We start from the raw sequence: 25,298 nt of genomic DNA, 5'->3' as shown, positions 1-25,298 counted from the left end.
CTTCAAGTTATCATTCCCAGCCCCGACATGTCTGTCAGTTTGTGATACTGTGGGGGCTTGCGTGTTGCTGTGATGCTGGAAACTATGCTACCGGTATTCAGATACCAGCAGGGTTACCCATGGAGGACAGGTTTCAGCTGAGGTTCCAGACTAAGACAGACTAGGGAGAAGGACCCGGCAGTCTACTTCTGAAAAGAATTAGCTAGTGACAACCTTATGAATAGCAGTGGATCAACCCTAGAGGCCCTAATACACGGCATTAACAGGATACAAACCACAACCAACAGCACACAAGCTCCAGGGGATAAGCTAGATAACTGGGATCTTCCAAAAATTAAACACTTGTGCTCATCAAAAGACTTCACCAAAAGAGTAAAAAGGGAACCTACAGACTGGAGAAAAAAATTGGCTATTACAAATCAGACAAAGGTCTAATCTCTAAAATCTACAAGAAAATCCAGCACCTCTATTACAAAAAAAAACAAATAATCCAGTTAAAAAATTGGCAAATGAAATGAACAGACACTTCACCAAAGACAACATTCAAGCAGCCAACAGACACATGAGGAAATACTCACGATTGCTAGATACCATCTCACCCCGGCATTACTGGCACGAATCAATAAAACAGGAAATAACAGATGTTGGAGAGGCTGCGGGGAGATAAGAACTCTTATGCACTGCTGCCATTTTGGAAAGCAATATGGCACTTCCTTAGAAAGCTAGAAATAGAAATACCATATGATCCAGCCATCCCACTCCTGGGAATATATCCTACAGTAATAAGCATCATCACACGGACAGACATATGCACACCCATGTTCATTGCAGCATTGTTCACAATAGCAAAAAGATGGAAACAACCTAGATGCCCATCAACGATGAATGGATAAACAAATAGTTTGGATGGATAAACAAACACAATGGAGTATTACCCAACGACAAAGAACAACGATGAATCTGTGAAACATCTCATAACATAGATGAATCTGGAGGACATTATGCTGAGTGCAATAAGTCAATCACAAAAGGACAAATATTGTATGAGACCACTACTGTAAATACGAAAAAGTTTACATACAAAAATAAACAATCTTTAATGGTTACAAGGCGGGGGCTGGGGATGGAAAAACACTTGATAGACAATAGATAAGTGGAAACATTGGTGAAGGGTAAGACGATACACAATACTGGGGAAGCCAGCACAACCTATACAAGGCAAGGTCATGGCAGCTCCATAGACACATCCAAATGCCCTGAGGGACCAAATTGCTGGGCTGAGGACTGTGGGGACCATGATATCGGGAATATCTAGCTCAATTGGCATAACATAGTTTGTAAAGAATATGTTCTACGTTCTACTTTGGTGAGTAGCATCTGGGATCTTAACAGCCTGTGAGCAGCCATCTAGGATACTCCACTGGCCTCACTTCTTCGGGAGCAAGGAAGAATGAAGACTAAAATACAAGGGAAAGATTAGTCCAAAGGACTAATGGACCACATCTACCCCAACTTCCACCAGGCCGAGTCCAGAATGAGATGGTACTGCCACTGACTGCTCTGACAGAGGATCACAATAGAGGGTCCTGGACAGAGCTGGAGAAAAAGGTGGAACAAAATTGTAATGCAAAAAGAAAGACCAGACTTGCTGGCCTGACAGAGACTGGAGAAACCCTGAAAGTGTGGCTCCCAGACACACTTTTAGCTAAGTAATGAGGTCATTCTTGAGGTTCACCCTTCAGCCAAAGATTAAACAGGCCCATGGAACAAAACAAGACTAAAGGGGTGCAGCCGGCCCTGGGGCAGGGACTGGAAGACAGGAGGAAACAGGAAAGCTGGTAATAGGGAACCCAGGGTTGAGAGGAGACAGTGTTGACACGTCATGGGGTTGTTAACCAGTGTCATAGAACAATGTGTTTACTAACTGTTTGATGAGAAAGTAGATTGTCCTGTAAACCTTCATCTAAAGTACAATAAAAAGGGGAAAAAAAGATAGTATTCTGTAGTTGGAACAGTCAACATTTGAGCCATATAAAGCTTGAGTTTTTCTGGATCAGTTATTTACCTATAAAATTATGAAAATACCAACCCTGATGAGTAATTCCAATTAAATTAGACCACTTAAGGTAAAATACTTTACAAACAAATAATAAATAATGTAATTTCTGGTAATGTAGTCATTTTAAAATACCACTAAAGCAAAAATTTATAGTGCATTTGTTCTCAGTTACGTAGAAAAAGTACTAGTTTCGGAGTTAAAAGACCTACATTTGTTTGTATTTGTTGCATGACCTTGGACAAGTACATCCATTCTTTGAGATCCAGTTTCCTCTTAATTAAAAAAAAAAAAAAGAAAAGAAATAAAAAAACGGAGCATACTTACTGTGAGGCAGAAATAAGATACAAGTATGAAAATACCTCAAATAGTAGGCAAAATACCATTTCGTAAATGTTGCATCTGAGTGGATTTTATCAATGGCAAATGTCTTTTGTTCTAGTTCTTCTCACGGTCAGCTTGTAGCAGAGCATGTTACTGAGATAAAGGAAGCTTGTGAGGGAGACTAAAAAAAAAACAGTCTTTTAAAAACTATTAAAAGTATTTTGCTTTTAATGATTTAATGTACTCAGTCACTATACTAGTGATGCTCATCAGCTGTAAACAGATTTGGGCTTCCTAGATTGGGGTTTCAATTGTGGTGAGAAAAAGATTATAAATAAATCATCTCACAACCTCTCTAGAAAAGGCTGGTATATTAGTATCCTAGGGCAGCCGTAACAAATTATAACAAACTAGGCAGTTAAAGACAACAGAAAGTTACTGTCTTACAGTTCTGGAGGCTAGAAGTTCAAAATCAAGGTGTCGGCTGGGCCATGCTCTCTCTCTGAAGACTCTTGGGGAGGATCCTTGGCTCTTCCTAGCCTCTCGTGGTTGCCGGCACTCCTTCATGTTTCTTGGCTTATAAATGTATCCCTGCAATCCCTTGGCATTTTCCGTGTGTTCGGTGTATTTGTGTCCAATTTCTGTTTCTGTAAGAATACCAGTCATCCCTAATCCAATATTACCTCGTCTTAACTTGATTACAGAGCCCTGGTGGCACAGTGGTTAAGAACTTGGCTGCTAATCCAAAGGTTAGCCATTTGAATCCAGCAGCTGCTCCCTGGAAACCCTGTGGGCAGTTCTACTCTGTCCTTTCCTGATTTTTTTTTTCCTCATAGGGCCACTATGAGTTGGAATTGACTCAATGTCAATAGGCTGGGTTTGTGGTTTTAACTTGATTACATTGGCAAAGACCCTATTTCCAAATAAGGTCATATACAGAGGTACCAAAAGTTAGGACTTGAATATATCTCTGGAGGCGCACAGTTCAGCACTCTACCACCAGGAAAATCAGAGCTGAAGTAAGTGCTTTACAAGAAGTGACTGTGTTAAGATAATGTTAGAGGAACTGGCCTTTTCTCTTTTTATTTGGTAGATACCATAAGCAAGAGCTTAAGCAGTAATTAGACTATCAAGCCTAATTATTGTTTTCTGTAGTATACTAGGTCCTTAAGTATTTAAAACCAGTTGATATCCTTCTTCACAGAGATTTTTGGATAAAACATGAACTAGAGGTTTTGTTTTTTTCCCAATATTTTATTATTAAAAAATTCAAACATACAGACAAGTTGAAAGAATTGTACAGAAAACAACCAAATACACACCCCCTGGATTCTGCAGTTACCATCTTGCTATATTGGCACAGTGGTTAAGAGCTGTGATGAGCTATGGCTGCTAACCAAGAGGTTGGCAGTTCAAATCCACCAGCCACTGCTTGGAGGCCCTATGGGGTAGTTCTGCTGTGTCCTGCAGGATCACTGTGAGTCAGAATCGACTTGACAGCAATAGGTTTTTTGGTATATTGGCTTTATCTCACATCTATCCACATATCCACCCCCCGGGCTAGAGGTTTTTAAGCAGAAATGAAGTTTTTATTTGCCTTCTATATGTATTATATATCGACCTTAAGAAAAAAAAAAAAAAATTTAAGTTCAATACTTTACAAGCTATACTATATTGAATGACTGTTACATTAAACAAAGCTATACCATATGCATAATATAAAACATGAATGGGAGGATAAATAACTAATTCAGGAGAGTAGTTACACCTAGAGTGAGGGGAAAGAGCTCAGAGATGAGTTCACAGAGGGCTTCAACTTCAATGTTTTATTCTTAAAATCTCTGGAAGAGTAAAATGTTAGAATGTGATACTGCTGTTTAGCATATATAGCTGTTCGTTTTTGTTACTTTCTGTTCTTTTCTCTATGGTTGACATATTTCACAATTAAAAATTAAAAAGAAAGATTTGCTACTTAGTCTTCTTCCCTGGCAAAATATTTTCCACTTAAGATCCACTGTCCAGTCGGCCTTTCAGCGGAGGCAGGTTGAAGAGAATCTGACAATACCCCATCTTTTCTCAGTTAGTTGATGTACTATCTGAAGAATGCTATAAAGCGTCCCCTTTCCACCAAGAACTGAGGATTATGACTTTTGCATACTTCTTGGTTTTGCCTAAGCCAGAGAGGAAAAACAACGTCCAATATTGTACTTAAATTCCTTGAACATACCTGACATGGTTGTTGAAAAGCGTCTAATTGTGTCTAAGTTTGTGATTTTGCGTGTTCACCTGATTTCGGAGAAGAAAGACATGAAAAGTGAAATGTGGCCAGGGAAGCTGATACATGAAGACTTGGAGATAATGCTGCTGCTCAGCCAGGGCCTGGAAACTTGACCATTCGAAACAAACTGCATAGTACTAAATCGCTTGTGAAAGGGCTGAATCAGTCCTGCTGCAATTTGAACTTTTGGCTCCTGAAAGTCTAGGGCATGCTTGAAAATAAAGATAAAGCCCTTACCTACTGGCTCGTGTTCCAGACCCACTACTGGATTCTTTGTACGACGGAGGCATCTACCCAAAGTGCAAGAGGCAGGAGGAAAGAGATGAAACACTGAAAAAGAGTCTTAGGGACTGCTCCCTGTACCAGAGCTGAGGGAGTAAGCCCCCAGAGAGAGAAAGCCTCTATTATTAATGTATTGATTACTTCAGGAAGTATTTATCTGGAGCCTAATGTGTATGTGAAAAGTAGCCATAGCAAAGATAAAGTGCGGTGTGGTGTAAGGGATCAATCAAACAACTGTTTAGTGCTTATGACTTGCCTAGCACTGTCCTAGGCTCTGTAATGGACACAAAAGTTACTGTGTCTCATTTGCTCCAACAGAGAGATAAGTTACATAGGCAGCAATTACAGGACAAGAAATACGTATACATACAAACACATTTCATAGCACACGGTATAAAATAGAGAATAAGACCTTGAATAGGAGCCCTGGTGGTACAATGGTTAAGCAATTGGCTGCTAACTCAAAGGTTGGTGATTCGAATCCACCCAGTGGCTTGGGGGCGGGGGGAGTGGGTGGAGACCTGGCAATTTGCTCTCATAAAGCTTACAGCCTAGAAAACCCTATAGGGTCAAAATTTACTCAACAGTACCTAGCAACAACAACAACAAAGACCTTGAATAACATAATAAAAATTTGAAGGCTTTAGAAAAGTGTCAGGTTATTGTGTTATCCTGACTCATAGTGCCCCTTTAGGACAGAGTAGAACTGCCCAATAGGGTTCCTAGGCTGTAATCTTTATAAGAGCAGATAACCACATCTTTTCCCCCATGGAGTGGTTGATGGGTTCGAACTACCAGCCTTTAGGTTAGCAGCCGAGCTCTTAACTACTACGCTACCAGAGCTCAAAAAGTATCATAGCATGCTGCAAACCAGGAACTGGTCATTGGACTTAATCAGAAGACTTAGGTTCAAATCCCATCTCTGACATTTGCCATGCAAGTTTGGACAAGTCCCTTAATTTCTGAGCCTCAGTTTCTACAAACAATCTATAAAATGGAGATGATAATAGCAGCTGTCTCTGTTTACCTATACACAGGATTGTAATGAGCATCAATGGATGTGAAAACACTATAGAGTTTCTAATTATTGAAAGAACTGAGAATTGAACTAGGCCTTGAGAAATATGTTGCACATGGGATAACTTGAAAAGCTGAATGAAAGTGGTCCCAGCGAGGCAGCAATTTGAACAGAGAGTGAGACTCCGATATAGTAGGGCAGGGTGGATACAACATAATTGTAGATTTATTTCAGGAGAATGGGTAAAAAGTTAACAGTGATTGTGTTGGGGAAAACATGGAGTTGAGAGTAATATGTCATAATGACTAGTTTACAGTAAGATTTAAATTATGGAGGGGTCTGAATGCTATGAGCCAGAATCAACTTGACAGCACCGGGGTTTCCGAATGCTAGAAGGAAGAGTTTGGATTTGATCTGAAAAGAAATAAGGAAATATTTGGGGCTTTTGAGTAGGGAATTATTATTATAAAAGTGATTAACTTATTTATTTTCATAATCGGCATCTAGCAAAGTACCTGGCATACAGGTATTCAGGATTAGTGACACTAAATTCAGTTAGTCCTTCAACAATATGTAGGGTAGATTGGACACAACTGAACCTAGAGCCTAGGCTTCTTATCAGCTAGATGTTAGTCTGGGTCATCTTTTTTTTTTTTTTTTTAATTGTAAAAAGGAATGATAATACTCGACCGGCTAGTAGGTTTATTTTAAATATCAAATAAGAGCACTACCATCATCATCCACAAACACATTAAATACCTCCCTCATGCAGGATGCTGTGTGAAAACTAGGGAAACAAAAAGATCTGAAGGTGTAAGTCTTTGAAGAATGTTGTGAGATGAATATAAGTTTGAAATACAGAGTTTTAAGGATCTGGTAGCAAGCGGATGGTACAAGAGCCAAAAGATCCTCTTACTGCTACATTTAGTACTTGGATTGAAAAAAAAAAAAAAAGTACTTGGATAGATCCCTATTATTGTCCGGATCTGCTTGGCATTGTCAGGACCTGCTAGGTGTAGCTAGGATAAGTAGAGGAGAAAACAGCAGGTGCACTCACGTAGGTATTTCAGGTCCCCAGGAGTCGACAATAGGTCAATACTGCCTGTTGGCAATAGACCTTTTCAGACTTAACCTGTTCTGTAATGAATCTCCATCCTTACGGAGACAGTATAGAAACTGGTTAAGAAAGCAGGCTCTGAAATCAGAATACTGACTGGGTTTGAAATACCCCTGTATAACCTTAAGCAAATTAACCTCTCTGAGCCTTGTAGAGATAATAACAGAATCACAGTTTTGTTTGTGAGAATTAAGTGAGCTACTGTGTATGAACTAATAGAGCACCTGGCACACAGTAAATACCAGCTCAATAAATGTCAGTTACTGTTTTTTATTTTCAAGTGCTTCTCAGCTCCTAGAGTCTAGCCTTCATTCTCTGACACTCCCAAATTCACTTCCCATTTTTCTCTGTCTGTCTCACCTCATTCCAGGACACTGATGGTATAAGGCCACATTTGGCTCATTCACTTATAATACACTCTACAGCACTAGTACAAGATCTTAAAATATCTTCTGAATCAGAAAGTATATTATCTTCAAAGTAGTTTAAGTATTATGTGTATATTGTTAGTCTTTGAAATCAATAATTTATAATATAGCTCTTTATAATTTAGTTATTTTTCTAGATTTCCTACTGAAAGCATGTTTTACTTCTATAATTTTTTCTTTTCTTTTTTTTCTTTCTAATGTAATATGCAAAAGTTGGGGTGTAAAAGAGAATTTTGGGCCCTGAGTTAATTTACCAGATCACAGGGTAGGAGAAGATACTAATATTTCATGGGAAAATAAAAAACTAAACCCATTAGGAGGGCAATTTGGTAATATCCACCAAATACTAAGATGTTTGAAGTATTTTAACTGTCAATTCTACCTCTAGATATCCATCCAACAAATATATTCACATGCATACACAAAGATTGTGTAAAAACACGTTCTTAGCAACACTGTATAAAATAGTAAAGACTGGAAACAACTTAAATATCCATCAGTAAGGGACTGTTTAAACAAATTATATGTGATTCTACAATGAAACATGATGCAGTTCTTTAAAAGAATGAGGTAGATCTATATAAATGTGGGAAATGTCTAAGATATAGTGATAAATGGGTGGGGGGAGCAAAAAGCAGAATATTATATATAATGCAATTCTAAGTGTGTTTCTTAAAGGGCAGCTGTAATACACTAATGTTTGCATATGCAAGGAAAATTCCTGGAAATATATGTAAGAAACTATTAACAGTAACTACCCCTGGGAGTAAAAAGATGGAGAAGAGTGACTTTTATTTTCACCTTTCTGAACACTGAAAATAATATTTTAATCATTTGACAGTGTTACCTTTATTTTTAAAAAAAAGTAGTTTTTTTTAACAAATAAAATGTTTAAAGAGATGGTGTAAGAGAAAGAGATGGAGTCAGGATTAAATGGTTAAGTGTTTTTGTAAGGTGTGTTGGATGTGAAAAGTGATCTATAAATACCTATTATTTTTACTAAACAATAGAGTGTGGGGCTTTTGTAACCTGAAGAAAGCAACATTTCAGCATCTCTTCCTACAGGAGCATATGGTGGTTAAGACCATGGGGGATAAATGCCTTGGAGATCACCTCTCATGGAGCTGATATCCAGATGTTTTCAGTGTCTCCCAGTGCTCTTATGGTGGAAACTTCATGGAAAGAACTGCAAGGGCTCTGTGACATTGTTAAATCGAGTGTTTAAAACTGTTGTCAGATATTCTTCTTTCAAACAAAACTATTAGCCACAAGGTGATTGCAAAACATGATTGCTTTTAAGAGCCTTTGTTTACAGAGTTTGGTTTTATTGTATTGTATGAAGAGTGCCTTTGATTCAGTGTAGTGGGATACTTCTCGGTGCTGTCTGGGCAACAAGTTTGGAAATTAGGGGTGTTATCTTGAGAGTTTCACCCTGCCATTCTACAGATTAACAGTCGACAGAATGTTGTGTTCCTCCAGGTAACAAGCCTTTTGTTTTGTAGCTGTGTGTCGGTTTGCTCCCTTTTGACACTCAGGGGATTAATTTACTGTTTGTTTCTCTAGATCAAGCCTTTAGAGAAAACATAAAGTAAGCCTTCTGATTGGTATAATCAGTTATTTCTTATGACCAGGTATTTAAACAATATAATTATATAAGTTAATGCCATTATTTCAAAGTTTAAAAAATATAAATACTCAGTAAGCAGCAGATCTCACATTACTGCAGTTTGCAATAGTGAATTAATGTAATTAACGACTTGGTAAACAATAATATTAAAAAAAGACTTCCTGCATGAAATGGTGATATATAAGGAAAGTTTGTATGTACTTTAATTTTCATTTATTTGTTTATCAAATTGTGGGTAATAAAAGAAAGCAAATACAACTAGCTCTGTATTATTGAAAGCTGGTTGGCCAGTTTATAGATGATAATAATAATGAAAATTTGGTGTTGTCCTGTTCACAAAACAGTTTTGTCTACGTATCTTAATAAGCCTTTGAGATAAAAAATTATCATCCCACTTTAAGACTAAAGGAATTAGAACTGGGACAGATTAAGGTTTGCCCACGAATAAAATACCTAGAACTTAGAACTTCTAATATCAGAGTCATTGCCATGTTTTACTGTGGCCTATTTCAGCTGTTTTTCAGATCGGTGGAAAAGGCAGAGGGGATCATCTGTAGTCCAACACCTTCATTTTCTCAGTGAATAAACTAAGGCCCACAGTGGACCTTACCTTAAGGTTGCCAGACAGACTTCAGAGACCCCTGCTCCCCTAAAACACACACACACACAGAAAAACACATAGTTGTTCTACCTTACCTCAGAAGAACAGCCAAAAAATAAGATAAATGGAAAAATTATAAAGATTAAAAAAAAAGCTTTAAAATTTTTTACAGCCATGCACTTTGATCTAAGATTCCTCACTGGGGACTCCAGCTCTCTGATTTTATTCCTACAGAGCAATCTCATCAAGCTTTCTCTTAACATACAAACTTAAAGAGCCATCAAGGCCAAAAAAAGTAGATTTTTATGCCAGGCCCTAGTCTAAGGACTTTACATGTATATATTAATTAATCATCACAATAACATCATAAACTAATACTGACTGAACAACTAGGATTCAAACCCAGCCTATTAACTCCAAGGACAGAGATTTTAACTGCTGGCACTACTGCTTTAAACTCGCGTTAATTGCCGCCCAATCGATTCTGACTCATGACAACCACATGTGTGCAGAGTAGAGCTGCTCCATAAGGTTTTCAAGGCTGTCGTCACCTTTCAGAAACAGATCACCAGGCCTGTCTTCTAAGGTCCCTCTGAATGGGTTTGAACCACCAACCTTTCAGCTAGTAGTCAAACACTTAACCTCTTGGACGTCTAGGAACTATTTATTTTAAGTGGATTAAATATATGTTCAGATTGGATGAAATTTCTTTCTCTAAAGTTCCCTGACTCTCACAAGAACAGATCTTGTGACATTTCCTTAGGGTTTTATTACTGTATTTCACAGAGAAGTTAAGTGACTTGGCTAAAATCTTAATTTATTAAGTGATGTGTCAGAACTAGAACTTAGGCCCTCTGGTTTCTAACCTACTGATGTTGGCACTATAAACTAATGCTGTCACCTTTTAGCTCATTAGCTACTGTCAGCTCAAGTGATCTACCCACCTTGGTCTTGTCCCAGCAGCAAAAGCACGTCTTGCGCAATGATTAATTGCTTGGCTGCTAACCAAAAGATCAGCGGTTCAAACCCACCAGCTACTTCACAGGAGAAAGATGTGGCACTTTGCTTCGTAAAGATTAAAACCCATTGCCATGGAGCTGATTCTGACTCGTAGCAACCCTATAAGAGTAGAAATGCCCCCCATAAGGTTTCCAAGGCTGTAAATCCTTACGGAAACAGACTGCCACATCTTTCTCCCAGCAGAGCAGCTGGTGTGTTCGAACTGCCAACCTTCTGGTTAGCAGCCATGTGCTTTAACCACTGCACCACCATGGCTCAGCCTTGGAAACCCCATGAGGCAGTTTTACTCTGTCCTGTGGGGTTGATATGACTCAGAATTGACTTGACGGCAATGGGTTTGGTTTGGTTTTGGTGTGCCTTATGGAGGAACACATGAAGACATAGTAATGGAAATACATTATGGATACAATTGACATCTTATAATTTTTATGATATTAACATATGATTCTACAAAAAATTTAATTTGGTCATAGCTAATGCTGTCAAAAGCAAAGTTAACATTTTAGAATATTCTTATTTCTGAGTCTTGAAATGGTCAGCAAATGACAGAATTCATTTCAAATCTCCTAACTCAACCAAGAGTGTAAAGAAACATACCACCTTTTCTTTAGGGCCTTTGTAGAGTTTTGCGCTTTTTTTTTTTTAAGAAAGCCCCTTCTGACTTCATGTAGAGTGGAAAACTAGCTTAGTTTATTTCATGCTGTTCAATCTAATTTGGAATCATTTTTGAATTCCTAAATGCTTGGGTACAGAGAACTTGTTCCCTAGAGCCTTGTCTTCTGACAGTGGAGAGTAAAGGATTAAATTGAGCTGAAACTAAATTGATTGACATTTTGACACTCTGCAGATTGTGAAAAGGGTATTTGTTCAACTTTTTAAAAACAGATTCTAGCAGAAACAACCATTTCCTTAAAGGTACCCCAGTTTGCAAAGATAATTTAATTTTTTCTCAAAAAACCAAGAGGCATGTTTTAACACCTTCCCAATTTTCCTATATTACAGTTCAAAGCAAGAATTTAACTTGGAAAAGCTTTTGAAAAGGCCTGGATGAGGGTGCAAAAATAGTCTCCTTAGCTGAACAGGCACAGACAGAGGTCTTTTGAGGGGAAACAAAGGACTATGCACTTCTGGGCACCACTATAGGAACCTACTTATAAAACACAAGCATACGTACTGATGAAATCTATACCTCTAGAGTTTTTAAACATAAGAGATATTAAGTCTGAATTGAGTAAAATATATTTCCTGCTGACTTCTTCTGCAGATACAGGTGATTACCATGCCATCATCTTTCCTAAACACCATCATTTAGTGTTGACTCTGCTGTCATGAAAGGAACTGGACTCACCTGAACAGTGCTGCTCTAAACTGCCTGTTGCCTTTTTTTGATCACTGCAGGGGACTGTAATAAATTACCGCCCGGAAGATGTTTCAAACTGGCAAGTTTGCCAGATATTTTAAGCAATTTATTTTGGGGCGTATCAGCAGATTTCTTCATACACTGCCATTTGGGTGCCTGCTGACACAGCCTGAATAAACCTTTCAAACATTTTCCTTCCTAGAGATGGATGATGAAGATGATGATGCACTGAACTCCAAGATTCAGACTTTTTATTAACTCTTCCCTTGACAACTGCTTCCTTCCTGTTACCAGATCTCTAGGAAACACAGATACATCTTTCTAGCCTGAGTTTACAATATTTGAAGTCTCTCGGTGCCTTGGCAACAGCTTTAAGGAAGGATCAGCTAACAAAAGAGTGATTCTGTTTTTAGGCATAGAGTTTATAGTTTAGATGATTTCATTACTAGTATTTTGAAAACTGCCAAATTTCCTAAAAGGAAAAGAGATCCAAAAATTTATATAAAACAAATAGGCTTATTTCTTCTTGATTCTGGCATATGTTGAGTCCTGAAGGACTTCTTCCTGTGCCAGTCTTAGTCTCTTTTATAATTTGTTAGTGAAGTTGTTTAAAATTTGTTAATTTCTGGTTCCGGAATTCCTAAGGTGGTAGTTGTTAGGTGTTGTCAAGTCAGTTCTGACTCACAGCGACCCTATGCACAACAGAACGAACCACTGCCCAGTCCTGCACCATCCTCACAATCGTTGCTATGCCTGAGCCCGTTGTTGCAGCCACGGTGTCAATCCATCTCATTGAGGGTTGACCCTCTCCTTTACCAAGCATGATGTACTTCTCCAGGGACTGGTCTCTCCTGATAACATATGCAAAGTACATGAGACGCAGTCTCGCCATCCCTGCTTCTAAGGAGCATTCTGGTTGTACTTCTAAGACAGATTTGTTCCTTCTTTTTGGCAGTCCATGGTATATTCAATATTCTTCGCCAGCACCACAATTCAAAGGTGTCAATTTTTCTTCCGTCTTCCTTATTCGTAGTCCAGCTTTCACATGCATATGAGTCTTGGGTCAGACACATCTTAGTCCTGAAGGTGACATTATTGATATTTAAAGGTAGCTTTATTGATACATATTTTAATCAAGTGTTCAGAAATGCAGAAAATATTTGTTTTTATGCACATGGAGAGCCCTCGTGGTGCAGTGGTTAAAGCACACGGCTGCTAACCAAAATGTCAGCAGCTCAAACCTACCAGCTGCTCTGTGGAAGAAAGATGGCAGTCTGCTTCTGTGAAGATGTACAGCCTTAGAAACCCTATGGGGCAGTCCTACTCCATCCTATAGGGCGGCTATGAGTTGGAATCTAATCTACAACAGGTGGTTTGATTTCTGGCTTATGAGACTGGAAGGACCAGAGATAGGGCTATTTTACTGAGTGCCTGCACTGTGCCAGCCGCTTTAGGTAAACCAAAAACTACTTTGCCGGGAAGCATGAGAGGGTTCTCACTTTACAAAGAGCTGTTTCCTGGTCAGGTGAAAGGAACATAAGAACTTAAACCCATAAAGCTTTCAGGGAATACAGTTTGGTGGGGAAAACCCTCAGGAGTCAAAACCTGAGTTCCTGTTTGATCAGCATCACTTACAAACCAGGTCATCTGGGCAGACCCTGAATGTTTCTACACCCGTAAAATGAGGACATAATCTTTAGCCTTCCTTCCTCGCTGGATCATTTGGCACCAAAAACCAAAACCAAAGTCGTTGCCATGGAGTTGATACGGACTCATAGGATTTCCAAGGAGCAGCTTGTGGATTCGAACTGCAGACCTTTTTTTGGTTAGCAGCCGAGTGCTTAACCACGGGGGAGCTTTGAAAATGCTGATGTCCAGATGCCACCGTCAGAGATTATGATGAAATTGATCTAGGGTTTGGCCTGGGCCTTGGGAGTATTGAAATGTCCACAAGGGACGTCTATGTGCAGTCAAGTCTGGGAATCCGTGGATCGGAGGATGACCAGGAAAGCCCTTTATAAATTTATTTCCTAGCGTTAGCCTGTGTTATCTAGAGTGTGGGTAGGTTTTCTTCCATCCTAACTTCACCTGTTATCTTAAAAAAATCTAATCTGAATTTTCTGAGCCCTTAGCACATAGGAAACCCCTGATAAATGTGTTGCATTGTGAATGCAGGGCTTTTAAAACTCAATTTTAAAGTAATTCGGAAAATGGGATTTGTTTGAGGTACAATGTATAGAGCCGTTTAAGAAGCAGGACCCTTCCGCTGAAACATTCTTCTTAAAGAAATGCAAGCCTTTCTCGCCCACCCTGTCTGGCTTCACTCCACCTCAGCGGCGTCTCCTTGGGGCTGACCCTCGTGGCCAGGCCGGGACGCGGGCGGCGGGAGCCGCGTGGGCGCGGCGAGCTCCGGGGCGGGGCGGGGCGGGGCGGGGCGGGGCGGGGCGCCGGCCGGGCCGACCCTCCGGGCCCTCCGGACCCTGCCCGCCCACCCGGCCCGCCCCTGCCGCGGCGCCCCGCCCCGGACGCGGATGGAGGCGGGCTGCTGGCGGCGCCGGCCGCCGGGACTCCTCGGCCGAGCCTCAGGGCTGCGGCGGCTGCCTCCGCGCGACCCGGCGGGCCCAGCTCGGCCGCCGGGAGTTAGCGCTGCCGGCGCCCCTGACCCGGCCGAGCCCGAAGCGAGCGCCCAGCGCCCGAGCCGGGCGGGGGCCAGGATGCCGAGCGCAGCGCCTTGAGCCGGCCCCATGACCCTGAGCACGTTGGCCTGCGAGAGAAGAGCGCCTCCCGCCTGCACCTGCAGCATCGGTGGCCCCGACATGATCCCCTACTTCTCCGCCAACGCGGTCATCTCGCAGAACGCCATCAACCAGCTGTGAGTGCGCCGCGCGCCCTGCCGCCTCCGCGAGCGCGCGGAAAGTTGTCTTTCCGGCAGCCTCTTTCTCCAGCATTCTGGGGGGCAGGCAAGCGAGCGAGGGCAGAATCGCAGCCTGCGTGCTGGGAAGTCTCGGGGCGTCCAGGGGGATTGTGGGGTGGGGGTGCGGGGTAGCTCATGAAGGCAGAAAGCGTCCGGGGGGAGGGGAGGTCGGGCAGAAGAACCTGCCCGGTAAACTTTGGGGGGGTCTGGAAGTGGAGCAGTCCCGGGGAAGTTGACCAAGTGACAGCCGGAGCCGTATGGCACGCGAGAGACTCGGGGTTGGCGTGGGGGCCGGGGGTAGGGGTAGAGTCGGAGCCGTCCGCCGGAAACGCTAGGGACTCCGGTGCGGGTCCTGTTGGTGAACAGACTCTCGTCTTTAGATTTTAAAATAAGTTTGTGCGTGACCATAAATTTCTTTTGCAAACCGTTCACACAAACAAAGGCAGTCCGCTCTTCACCGGGAACTAGGCTAAAAGTAGTTGGATTTACTTTTTGTCTCCCCCTAGGTGATCGCAACCCAAGCCAGCACGCGCAGCAGCTTCATTCACTAAAGTGCAAGAATGCGAGCGCATATTTAAATCGTTGTTCTTGAAGTTTGTGGAGTAGTTGTCCTTCCCTTGCATTGTGGTTTAGCTGTTTCTGAGAACTGCGTGTGCTCAAACTTGTGGTTAATGTCAAGCCTCACAGTTACGAGAACCCCATCTATTCAAGCTGCATCCTTAAACCAGTGGGGTGATTTAGGGTTACTTCACATTTTTTTTTTTTTTTTTTTCACATAGCAGTTTGGTCTGCATAGTGAATTAGCACTCACTCCAGAGTGGCTTCAGAGAAGGAGTCACCTGCTGAGATTTCCTGGACTCCCAGCTCTTAACCAACCCCACCACCTCCCTCCCAGGTCGACCCTGAACAGCTTTGCAATGTCCAACAACAGATAGCTTTCCATTATTCCTTGTTAAAGGTCCAAGAATAGCATGTAAAGTGATTTATAGATAATGGTACACCGCATTTATTATTTTGAGTAATGGCTTGTTCTCCTATCAATTCCAATTAAACTTATTTGAACTTTTTTTTCCCTTTGTGTTTATTCGTAATGGAGCTGCTAAAGAAATAGGAGGAAAAAAATAATAATAACAGGGGTTTTATTGCCCTGTCCTGCAAATTCTGCACACAATTAAATAAACTGCCTTATTTACATTTTCACTTTTTTAAAAAAGGCTAAAAGGCAAATGAAGTGAAAGAAAAGGAAAGTAGTGAATAACTTGAAACTGAATAATGAGTCTCAAAATAATACTGTTAGCAATACTTTTTAAAAAGGCAGCGCTTTTAAGCTTTTTAGGGGAGAAGGAGTTTTGAATCATGCTTCCTAGTGTAATCAAACAAGCCCAAATTTTTCTTCCTACTAATTAATGTCAGTGGGTAAGTCATTTGACTTTAGTTTCTTCCATTACAAAATGGGTATACTCCCATAGGCTCCTAAGAAATCATATCCGTTGTAACACGTTGCAAATTATAAGGCCCTGCCCCCCAAAATAAGTTAATTTAAATTAAACAGTCATTTATAGCTGCCATTTATTGACTGCTTGTCAGTGTGCTAATTGTTTAATGCCTGTTATTTAATCATCACAGGAACCTAATGAACTAAGTTACTAATTTATAGGTGATAAAGTTGAGGCTTAGAGAAGTTATGTTAATGCTCAAGGCCATAGAGCTAGTAAGTAACAAAACAGTCCTTAGAATCCAGTTGTTTCCGAGGCCAGTGGTCTTAACCACTGTAAAGTGATTATTCTGTCTTAGTAGTTGCAATGTCACTTTTGAGAGTTGGCAGTCTTGGAAATTATTTTGAACTGCTGACACCTTCAACTTATTAGAGAAAAAAATGTATTTACTATTCTAAGAGTTTTGCTGCTAAGATAGACAAACTCTTTAAGAATTATCAGAGTATTTCTCTTTCGTTTTTGTCTCTTGCCACTTTTTTCCCCCTTAAAAGAGACTTGTTAATATTCCCTTTTTCTAAACTGTATTTATTAGTATTGTTTTAGAGGTCGTGCTTATTTAGCATCCGTGCTCTTGCCCATTTCATCATCATTAAAAAATCTTCAGGGATCACTTCGCATGAAATCCTAAATTTTATGAGCTTAAATACACACATTGTTGGCACCTAAAGCAGAAGTTCTTAATTCGGGGTCCATGGTTATCTAGAGTTACATGAATTGGTTTCAGAATGCCCCACATGCTCTCTGAGATCCTGTGAAAATGTTGGGGAGATAAATGTATTTTTTTAAATCAGATTCTCAAAGTAATCTGTGATCTCGAAAAAGGTTAAGGACCTCTTTCCTAAAAGGAAGTATTGTTTCTAAGACTTAGAACTCTAAACGTCAGCTGGTGTGCGAATTTCCCTGTGGTACCAGATATGTAAATTACAGTGTCTGGTGGGAGCAACTAAAAGATTCAGATTTAGGGTAATAAGGGAGGACTGACTCAAAAAAATCTAAGTGTGTTTTTGGGGGTTGAAGGACAGTGTCTTAACACGTGAATACCCTTAGCCCGGTGGTTCTCAACTTTGACTGCATATTAAAATGTAGCTTAAAAATGGAGCCAAAAGAGATACTGGTGAGTGGGTGGCATCCCAGAAATTTTTATTTAATTGATATGAGGTATAGCCTATATACATCAGGATTTTTTAAAGCTCTCCGGATGAACTCAATGTGCAGTCAAGGTTGAGAGTCATGTCTTGGGTGAAAACAGTTGAAAAAGAATAATTCCATTAATTTCTCTTCCATATTTCGGGTTTTTCTTCCAAGAAGTTAAAATAAAATTTTTTACTCACACCCTGATAGAATTAGTTGTTCTGGAGAGCTAGCTTTTCCAGTTAGTTGAGGGATTTCTATAGCCTTTATTTTAACTATTTTAGATGGAAGTATTTTAAAACGCTGCCTTACAGTACATGGAACTTGATATAGTGAGAAAAGCAACAAATAAAGTGAAAGTTGTGAGAGCCAGAACTCAGTGGAACTGCCTTATTTTTCCAGGTCTCGCAAGTTTTCCGCCTTTGACAGGGTGCATTCTTAGCACTTTTCTGTCCATCTCTATTAGTGGAAAGTGTTTGAGTTTTCCTTCTCTGACAGGTTTCCTCCCTTACACAGCTTCTAACTTTCGCAGGTTTTACTCTAGCTATATCACCTTGGGGAAACCCTGGTGGTGTAGTGGTTAGGTGCTATGGCTACTAACCAAAAGGTTGGCAGTTCAGATCCAACAGGTGCTCCTTGGAAACCCTATGGAACAGTTCTAATCTGTCCTGTAGGGTCGCTATGAGTCGAAATCGACTCGACTGCAACAATATCACCCTGGGTGAGTATTTTAAGCTTCTGGTAGTCTCCATACAATGAGAAGGTTGAAATAGGTGATCTCTAATCCTTCTAGCTCTAACATTGCCTAGTGATGGCCCCTGATTCCAGTGCTTTTGGAGTTCTTACCTGCTTTTTTATGGTTTTATCAAATCTTTAATTCTCTTGTCACCCGTAAAAGTTTTTTGCCCTTTCTCATTTGCTGCCTCAAATTTACTTTGGCTTTAGAAACCAAGTAACAAATCCTATGAGAATTGCGTCAAAGAGTAAATACCAAATGAGAATCCTAGGGACTCTCCTATGGGGGAAGTATATGACCTTTAGAGGATGGCCATTAGGTACCCATTTTGGTGATTTCACAGGCTCTAATTTACTGGCTTTCAACTGTGTTATATGTAGGTGAAATTATAGAATAGCTGGGGTATTTCTGCATTTTATTGGGAATTATATCATCATTACTAGATTAAGGTCTCTACTTTCCATTGTATAAAACTTACCAAATATGGTGATATTTTTGACAGAAATCAATGAATAACAGTAAAAAGTTATCAGATTCATTCATGAAACCAAAGAATAGTTACTGTCATAAATGTTAGTCCTTTCAGGGAAAAAAAAAAATGTGTGGACAACCTAGAGGATCAAACTTGAGAGTCTTGGATCTGACTGATCAAATGATCATGAAAAGTTCCATACCCTTAAGAGTCTGTGCATACTATTTAATGAAACACACATTTGAACTTCTGAAAAATGTGGAAGCCAAACCCTGGTGGTATAGTGGTTAAGTACTACGGCTGCTAGCCAAAGGGTCGGCAGTTAGAATCCACCAGGCAGTCCTTGGAAACTCTACAGAGCAGTTCTACTCTGTCCTGTAGGGTTGCTATGAGTCGGAATCAACTCGACAGCCCTGGGTTTTTTTGTTTTATGTTATTTTTAGAGAGCCACCATTCAGTCTCCAAGTGGCGGTCACTAAACAAGGTGCCACAGCATTCCTATTGTTATTGTCATATGCCAACAAATAGCTTGTCGAGAGATCAGTGGCCATTTTTGTATTCTGAACAGTTCAGGGAAGGTTCAAGAATTATTAGATAAAATGCTGGCAAAGGTTACCAGGTTACCTTGAAACAGTGTTCCTGTTATGAAGACCAGGCTTGAGCTTTTTGTCCTTGACCTAAGGTATTTGTATTTACTTGGTTTCACATATAAGTTTGGCTTCCTAGCTGCACTCAGCACTGAACAACAGAAGAACATGTAAGGTAATTATCCGAAAATGTACCTTTTCATGAAGTTGAAAGGTGAAAACTTTTATTTTTTGTGTTAGTAATAGTATAGTGCTTTTTCAGTGCTGCTTTATAGTTGTCCAAGTGATTTCATAAGTGCTTATAGTGAGTCTCCAACTTAAGCTTGCATCAGAATCACCTAAAGGCTCCTGAAAGCACAGCTGCCCCACAAGTTTCTGACTGTGTAGACCTGGGGTGGAGCTTGAGAATTTGCATTTCAAACAAATTTCCGGATAATGCTTGTCCGAGGAGGACTACATTTTGGGAACCACTGCCTTAGAGTTTTCCTCTGAGGTAGATTGGGCAAATCAGCATCCTCATTTTATAGAGTAATAAAGAAATCAAAATGGTGAAGTGATCTGCACAGGGCTACATGGCTTGTTATTGCCAGAACTGAAACTAAAACCAGCATTTCCTGTCTCCAAATCCAGAGCTCTTACAATGCTGCACTGAACATCCTGATACATACATCTTTGTATATACTTGTGAATGTTTCTTTAGATAAATCGCTAGCAGTGGAATTTCTGGGTCTAATGGTATGTATGTGTTAAAAATTTGATATATACTGCCAAACTGCCTTCCAAAAAGGCTTTGCCAGTTTGTTCTTAACCAGCTATACGTTGAAGAGTGTCTCTTTCCCTGTGTCTTTACCAACCCTGGTAGTAATAATGACAGTAATAGCAGTTTGTTGTTTCGTTTTTTTTTTTTAATTGTACTTTAGAGGCAGGTTTACAGAACAAACTAGGTTCTCATTAAACAATTAGTACGCATATTATTTTGTGACATTGGTTGCCAACCCCATGACATGTCAACACTCTCCCCTTCTCAACCTTGCTTGAGTCTGCCATTACCAGCTTGCCTATCCCTTCCTGCCTTTTAGTCCTTGCCCCTGGGCGGGTATGCCCATTTAATCTCGTTTTGTTTTATGGGCCTGTCTGATCTTTGGCTGAACGGTAAACCTCAGGAGTGACTTCATTACTGAGCTGAAAGGGTATCTGGGGGCCATACTCTCAGGGTTTCTCCAGTCTCTGTCAGACCAGTAAGTCTGGTTTTTTTGTGTGTTTGTGCATGTGTGTGTGTGTGAGAGAGAGAGAGAGAGGGAGAGAGATAGCGTTAGAATTTTGTTCTACATTTTTCTCCAGCTCTGTCTGGGACCCTCTATTGCGATCCCTGTCAGAGCAGTCAGTAGTGGTAGCTGGGCACCATCTAGTTGTGCTGGACTCAGTCTGGTGGAGGTTGTGGTAGTTGTGGTCCATTAGTCCTGTGGACTAATCTTCCCCTTGTGTCTTTGGTTTTCTTCATTCTCCTTTGCTCCAGATGGGCTGAGACCAGTAGAGTATCTTAGATGGCCACTCACAGGCTTTTAAGACCCCAGACGCTACTCACCAAAGTAGAATATAGAACATTTTCTTTATAATATATGTTATGCCAGTTGAGCTAGATGTTCCCTGAGACTGTGGGTCCCCACAGCCCTCAACCCAGTAATTCAGCCCCTCAGGGAGTTTGGATGTGTCTGTGGAGCTTCCATGACCTTTGCCTGGGACAAGTTGTGCTGGCTTTCCCAGTATTGTATACTGTTTTACCCTTCACCAGAGTTACCACTTATCTATTGTTTAGTGTTTTTCCCTCCCCACCCTTCCCCTCCCACATAACCATCAAAGATTGTTTCTTTTTGTGTATAAATCTTTTCATTCGTTTTTATAGTAGTGGTCTCATACAATATTTGTCTTTTTGTGATTGACTTATGGCACTCAGCATAATGCCTTCCCGATTCATCCATGTTGTGAGATGCTTTGCAGAGTCATTGTTGTTTATTGTTGCGTAGCATTCCATTGTGTATACCATAGTTTGTTTATCCATTCACCTGTTGGTGGGCATCTAGGTTGTTTCCATCTTTTTGCTATAGTGAACAATGCTACAGTGAACATGGGTGTGCGTTTGTCTATTTGTGTAACGGCTCTTATTTCTCTAGCATATATTCCTAGGAGTGGGATTGCTGGATCATATGGTATTTCTGTTTCTAGCTGTATAAGGAAGTGCTGTATTGTTTTCCACAGTGGTTGTATCATTTTGCATTCCCAACAGCAGTGCATAAGAGTTCGGTCTCTCCACAGCCTCTCCAACATTTGTTATTTTCTGGGGGTTTTTTTGTTTTTTGTTTTTTGTTTTTACTCATACCGGTTATGTTGGGGTGAGATGGGATCTCATTGTGGTTTTGATTTGCGTTTCTCTAATGGCCAGTGATCTCGAGCATTTCCTCATGTGTCTTTTAGCTGCTTGAATGTCTTTGGTGAAGTGTCTGTTCAGATCCTTTGCCCATTTTTTAATTGGATTATTTGTCTTTTTGTTGGCGAGATACTGGATTTTCATGTAACTTTTGTTGGATTTGTCTAAGACAAAATTTTTTTCCCAGTCTGTAGGTTCCCCTCTTTACTCTTTCGGTGAAGTCTTTTGATGAGCATAAGTGTTTAATTTTTAGACGATCCCAGTTAATCTTCTGAAGTTTGTGATGTTAGTTATAGTTTGTATCTTGTTAATGCGTGTATTAGGGCCTCTACCGTTGATCCTATTTTTTCTTCTATGATCATCATAGTTTTTGGTCCTATATTTAGTTCTTTGAACCATTGTGAATTAGTTGTGGTGTGAGGTATGGGTCAGGTTTCTTTTTTTGCAGATGGACATCCAGTTTTGCCAGCACTGTTTGTTAAAAAGACCGCCTTTCCCCCGTTTGATGGACTGTGGGTCCTTGTCGAAGATCAGATGACCTTAGGTGGATGGATTTATATCTGGGCTCTCAATTCTGTTCCATTGGGCCATGTGTCTGTCATTGTACGAGTACTAGGCTGTTTGACTACCGTAGCTGTAGAGTAGGTTCTAAGGTCAGGTAGTGTAAGTCCTACCTACTTTCTTATTGTTCACCAATAGTAAGAGCAGTTAGTTTTTACTGAGCTCTTACTATGTTCCAGGCACTGTCTTAAGCATTTTGCATTTTATCTCTGTCTCTCTTCTTACCAGCCTTATGAGTGAGGTATTATACTCAATTACAGATAAGAGGCATAGAGAGTTTAAGTAATTTGTCTAAGATTATACATCCAGGATGCAAACACAGGCAGTCTTACTCTCCTACTCTTAAATGCTTCTTTATTTGCAGTTTCCATATTACATAGGGGAGCCCTGGTGGTACAGTGGTTAAGCGCTTGGCTGCTAATCAAAAGGTCAGCAGTTCAAATCCACTGGGCACTCCCTGGAAACCCTATGGCGCCGTTCAGCTCTGTCCTATAGGTATAGGGTCACGGTGAGTCAGAATCTACTCGACTTGGTTTTGGGTATTACATAGAGGTTGAATATTCTTTTATATTTTTTATCGGCCTTTTGCTTTTTTCTTCTGTGATTTGCATGTTTGTACTTGTGACCATTTTTCTACTGATATTTGTCTTTTTCTCTTTTTGTGCTTCCTCTGTATTCCAAATATGTGGCAAAATACTTCCTCCTAGCTTTTTTTTAGCCTATTGTTGCCTTTTAACTTTGTATTTTATATAAAAGTTTTTAATTTTTTTGTAGTCAAATCTGTCAGTATTTTCTATTGTGACTTCAGGGTTTTGTTTCTCATACTTTAAAAAACCTCTTCCATCTACCAACCCCCCCAGGATGATAAAAGTATTCTTTTATATTTTTTCTAATATATTTATAGTTTTTAAATATTTTAACTCTTCAAAAACATCTAGAATTTATTTTTATTCATAGTGTGAAGCAGGGAGCTAACTTTACTTTTTTTCCAAATAGTCTTTTATTCTAGTATCATTTATTGTTTAATCCATTCTCGCTTCACTGATGCGAAATGCTATCTGTGTTAATCATTTAATTCTTACAAATATTTGAGGTCTGCTTCTGTACTCTTAGGAGTCCTGGTGGCACAGTGGTTAAGAGCTATAGCTGTTAACCAAAAGGTTGACAGTTCAAATCCACCAGGCGCTCCTTGGAAACCCTATGGGGGCAGTTCTACTCTGTCCGATAGGATCTCTATGAGTCAGAATTGACTTGACGGCAATGGGTTTGGTTTGGTTTTCTGTACTTTTAAGTTCTGTAGATATGTTTTCTGTTCACACATCAGTGCCACACTTACAGATTCAATGGCTATTTTGATACCTTATATAGCAAGGCCTCCCTTAGTATTTTTGTTTTTGTTTTTAGTATCTTGGGTATTCTTGCTTATTTTATTTTCTGGATAAGTCTTAGAATCAGCTTGTCAAGTACGATTTTTTTTTTTTAATCCTGTTGGTGTTTCAGTTGGAATTCACTTTCATTTAAATTTCACAGTTTTCCTCATATGGTAGTTACACATTTCTTATTAGGTATGTTCATGGGTGTTTTATAAAGCTTTTGTCACTCTTGTGAATGAGTTCTGCATTCCCAGCTGCATTTCTAACTAGTCACTGCAGGTGTGTAGTAAAACTGCTGCTTTTTATATTTGTTTTTATATCAGGCCGCCTTGCTGAATAGCTTATTTTCTTGATTTTCCTGGGTAGATTATTATATCACCTGTAAGTGAGTTTTGTCTCTGAGTATTTATAACTCTCGTTGCTTTGGCTCGAGCTGCTAGTGTAGTGTTAAATACTAGCAGTGCTAGTGAGCTTGTCTTGTTTTCCATAGTAAAAGGAATGAGTGTCATGTTTTGTAATAAGTAAACTATACGCCACAGGTTCTAGCAGAGACTGTTTATCAAGTTGAGGGCAGTTCCTTCTATCCCTTATTTGCAAAGTTTTTAAATTAGATATAGTTGTTGAATTTTATTGAATGCTTTTTTTTGGCATCTATTGGAATGCTTTGATTTTCCCCATTTACTGCTAATGCAGTGACTTACATTGAGTTGCTAAAGTTGAATCATCCTTACATAATTGAGCTATACCCTATTCGTATCATTCTGTTAACATGTTACTGGATTTGGCTTACTAATATTTACGATTTCTGCATTTAGGGTCTCAAATATTTGTTGAACATTTGGTGATGACTCTTCAACTTAAAAAAATTTTTTTTTTCTTCAACTTAGTTTGATTTGTAAAACAATTTAGGCAGCCTACCATCTTCTTCTATGCTCTAAAACAGCTCTTTAGCAGGAGTCGTCTGAGGGCCTCAAACCAAGAAGTTCTACTTCCAGTGTTATAATCTTACGAAACTTTTGCCTTTCGAAATTTTACATTAAATTTTGCTGTTTTCATTGAATAAGTGTAATTATCACCTGTGATGCTTTTTAAATCTAGAGTCTTGTCCACTAAAGAAATGGACAAACATAAATAGAATAACTGAAAATTCAGTGATCGAAACTAGGCATTCATTTATGATTTAAAGACTTTTTTTAATCTCTCTTTGGTAGACACAGTTAGCTAAAGGAATAATATTAATATTTAAAAGAGGTGTGAGATATCTCTTTTAGTTTCAACTAATATTGACTATTTTTGTGGTTATTTCTCTGATCCTTGAATAGAGAATATATCCTTAAAAAGTGGAATTTTTTTAAAGGGTGATTACATTAGTTTATGTCTCGTGAATCTGCTGGGCGTTATGGCCCTGAAATAGGAGGGAAAGGTTAACGATCCATTGTCAGGAGTGTAAAGGTGCGTTTGTGCTTTTTTCAGTTGCAGTGATAACATACGG

At 39.8% G+C, this 25,298-nt stretch overlaps 1 protein-coding gene across 4 annotated transcripts in view; it reads left to right on the top strand.

Annotated features, from left to right (window-relative positions):
• Positions 1 to 25,298, top strand: part of SSH2 (slingshot protein phosphatase 2) — a 266,689-nt gene that overhangs the window by 151,092 nt on the left and 90,299 nt on the right. The window contains exon 1 of one of the 4 annotated variants that reach the window (XM_064271493.1): positions 14,767 to 14,983. The exons of 2 other annotated variants lie outside the window; for them this stretch is intronic. In XM_064271493.1, coding sequence (XP_064127563.1) covers positions 14,856 to 14,983 — 128 coding nt within the window. In that variant the 5' untranslated portion in view covers positions 14,767 to 14,855. Of the gene's footprint in view, positions 1 to 14,766; positions 14,984 to 25,298 lie in introns of those variants that run through there. One more of the 4 variants, XM_064271494.1, reaches the window with a different exon arrangement.

The sequence above is a fragment of the Loxodonta africana genome, chromosome 18, assembly GCF_030014295.1.
Source record: "Loxodonta africana isolate mLoxAfr1 chromosome 18, mLoxAfr1.hap2, whole genome shotgun sequence".
Taxonomy (NCBI): Eukaryota; Metazoa; Chordata; class Mammalia; order Proboscidea; family Elephantidae; genus Loxodonta; species Loxodonta africana.
The sequence above is the reverse complement of the archived record's forward strand: the minus strand, read 5'-3'. Positions and strand labels throughout refer to the sequence as shown.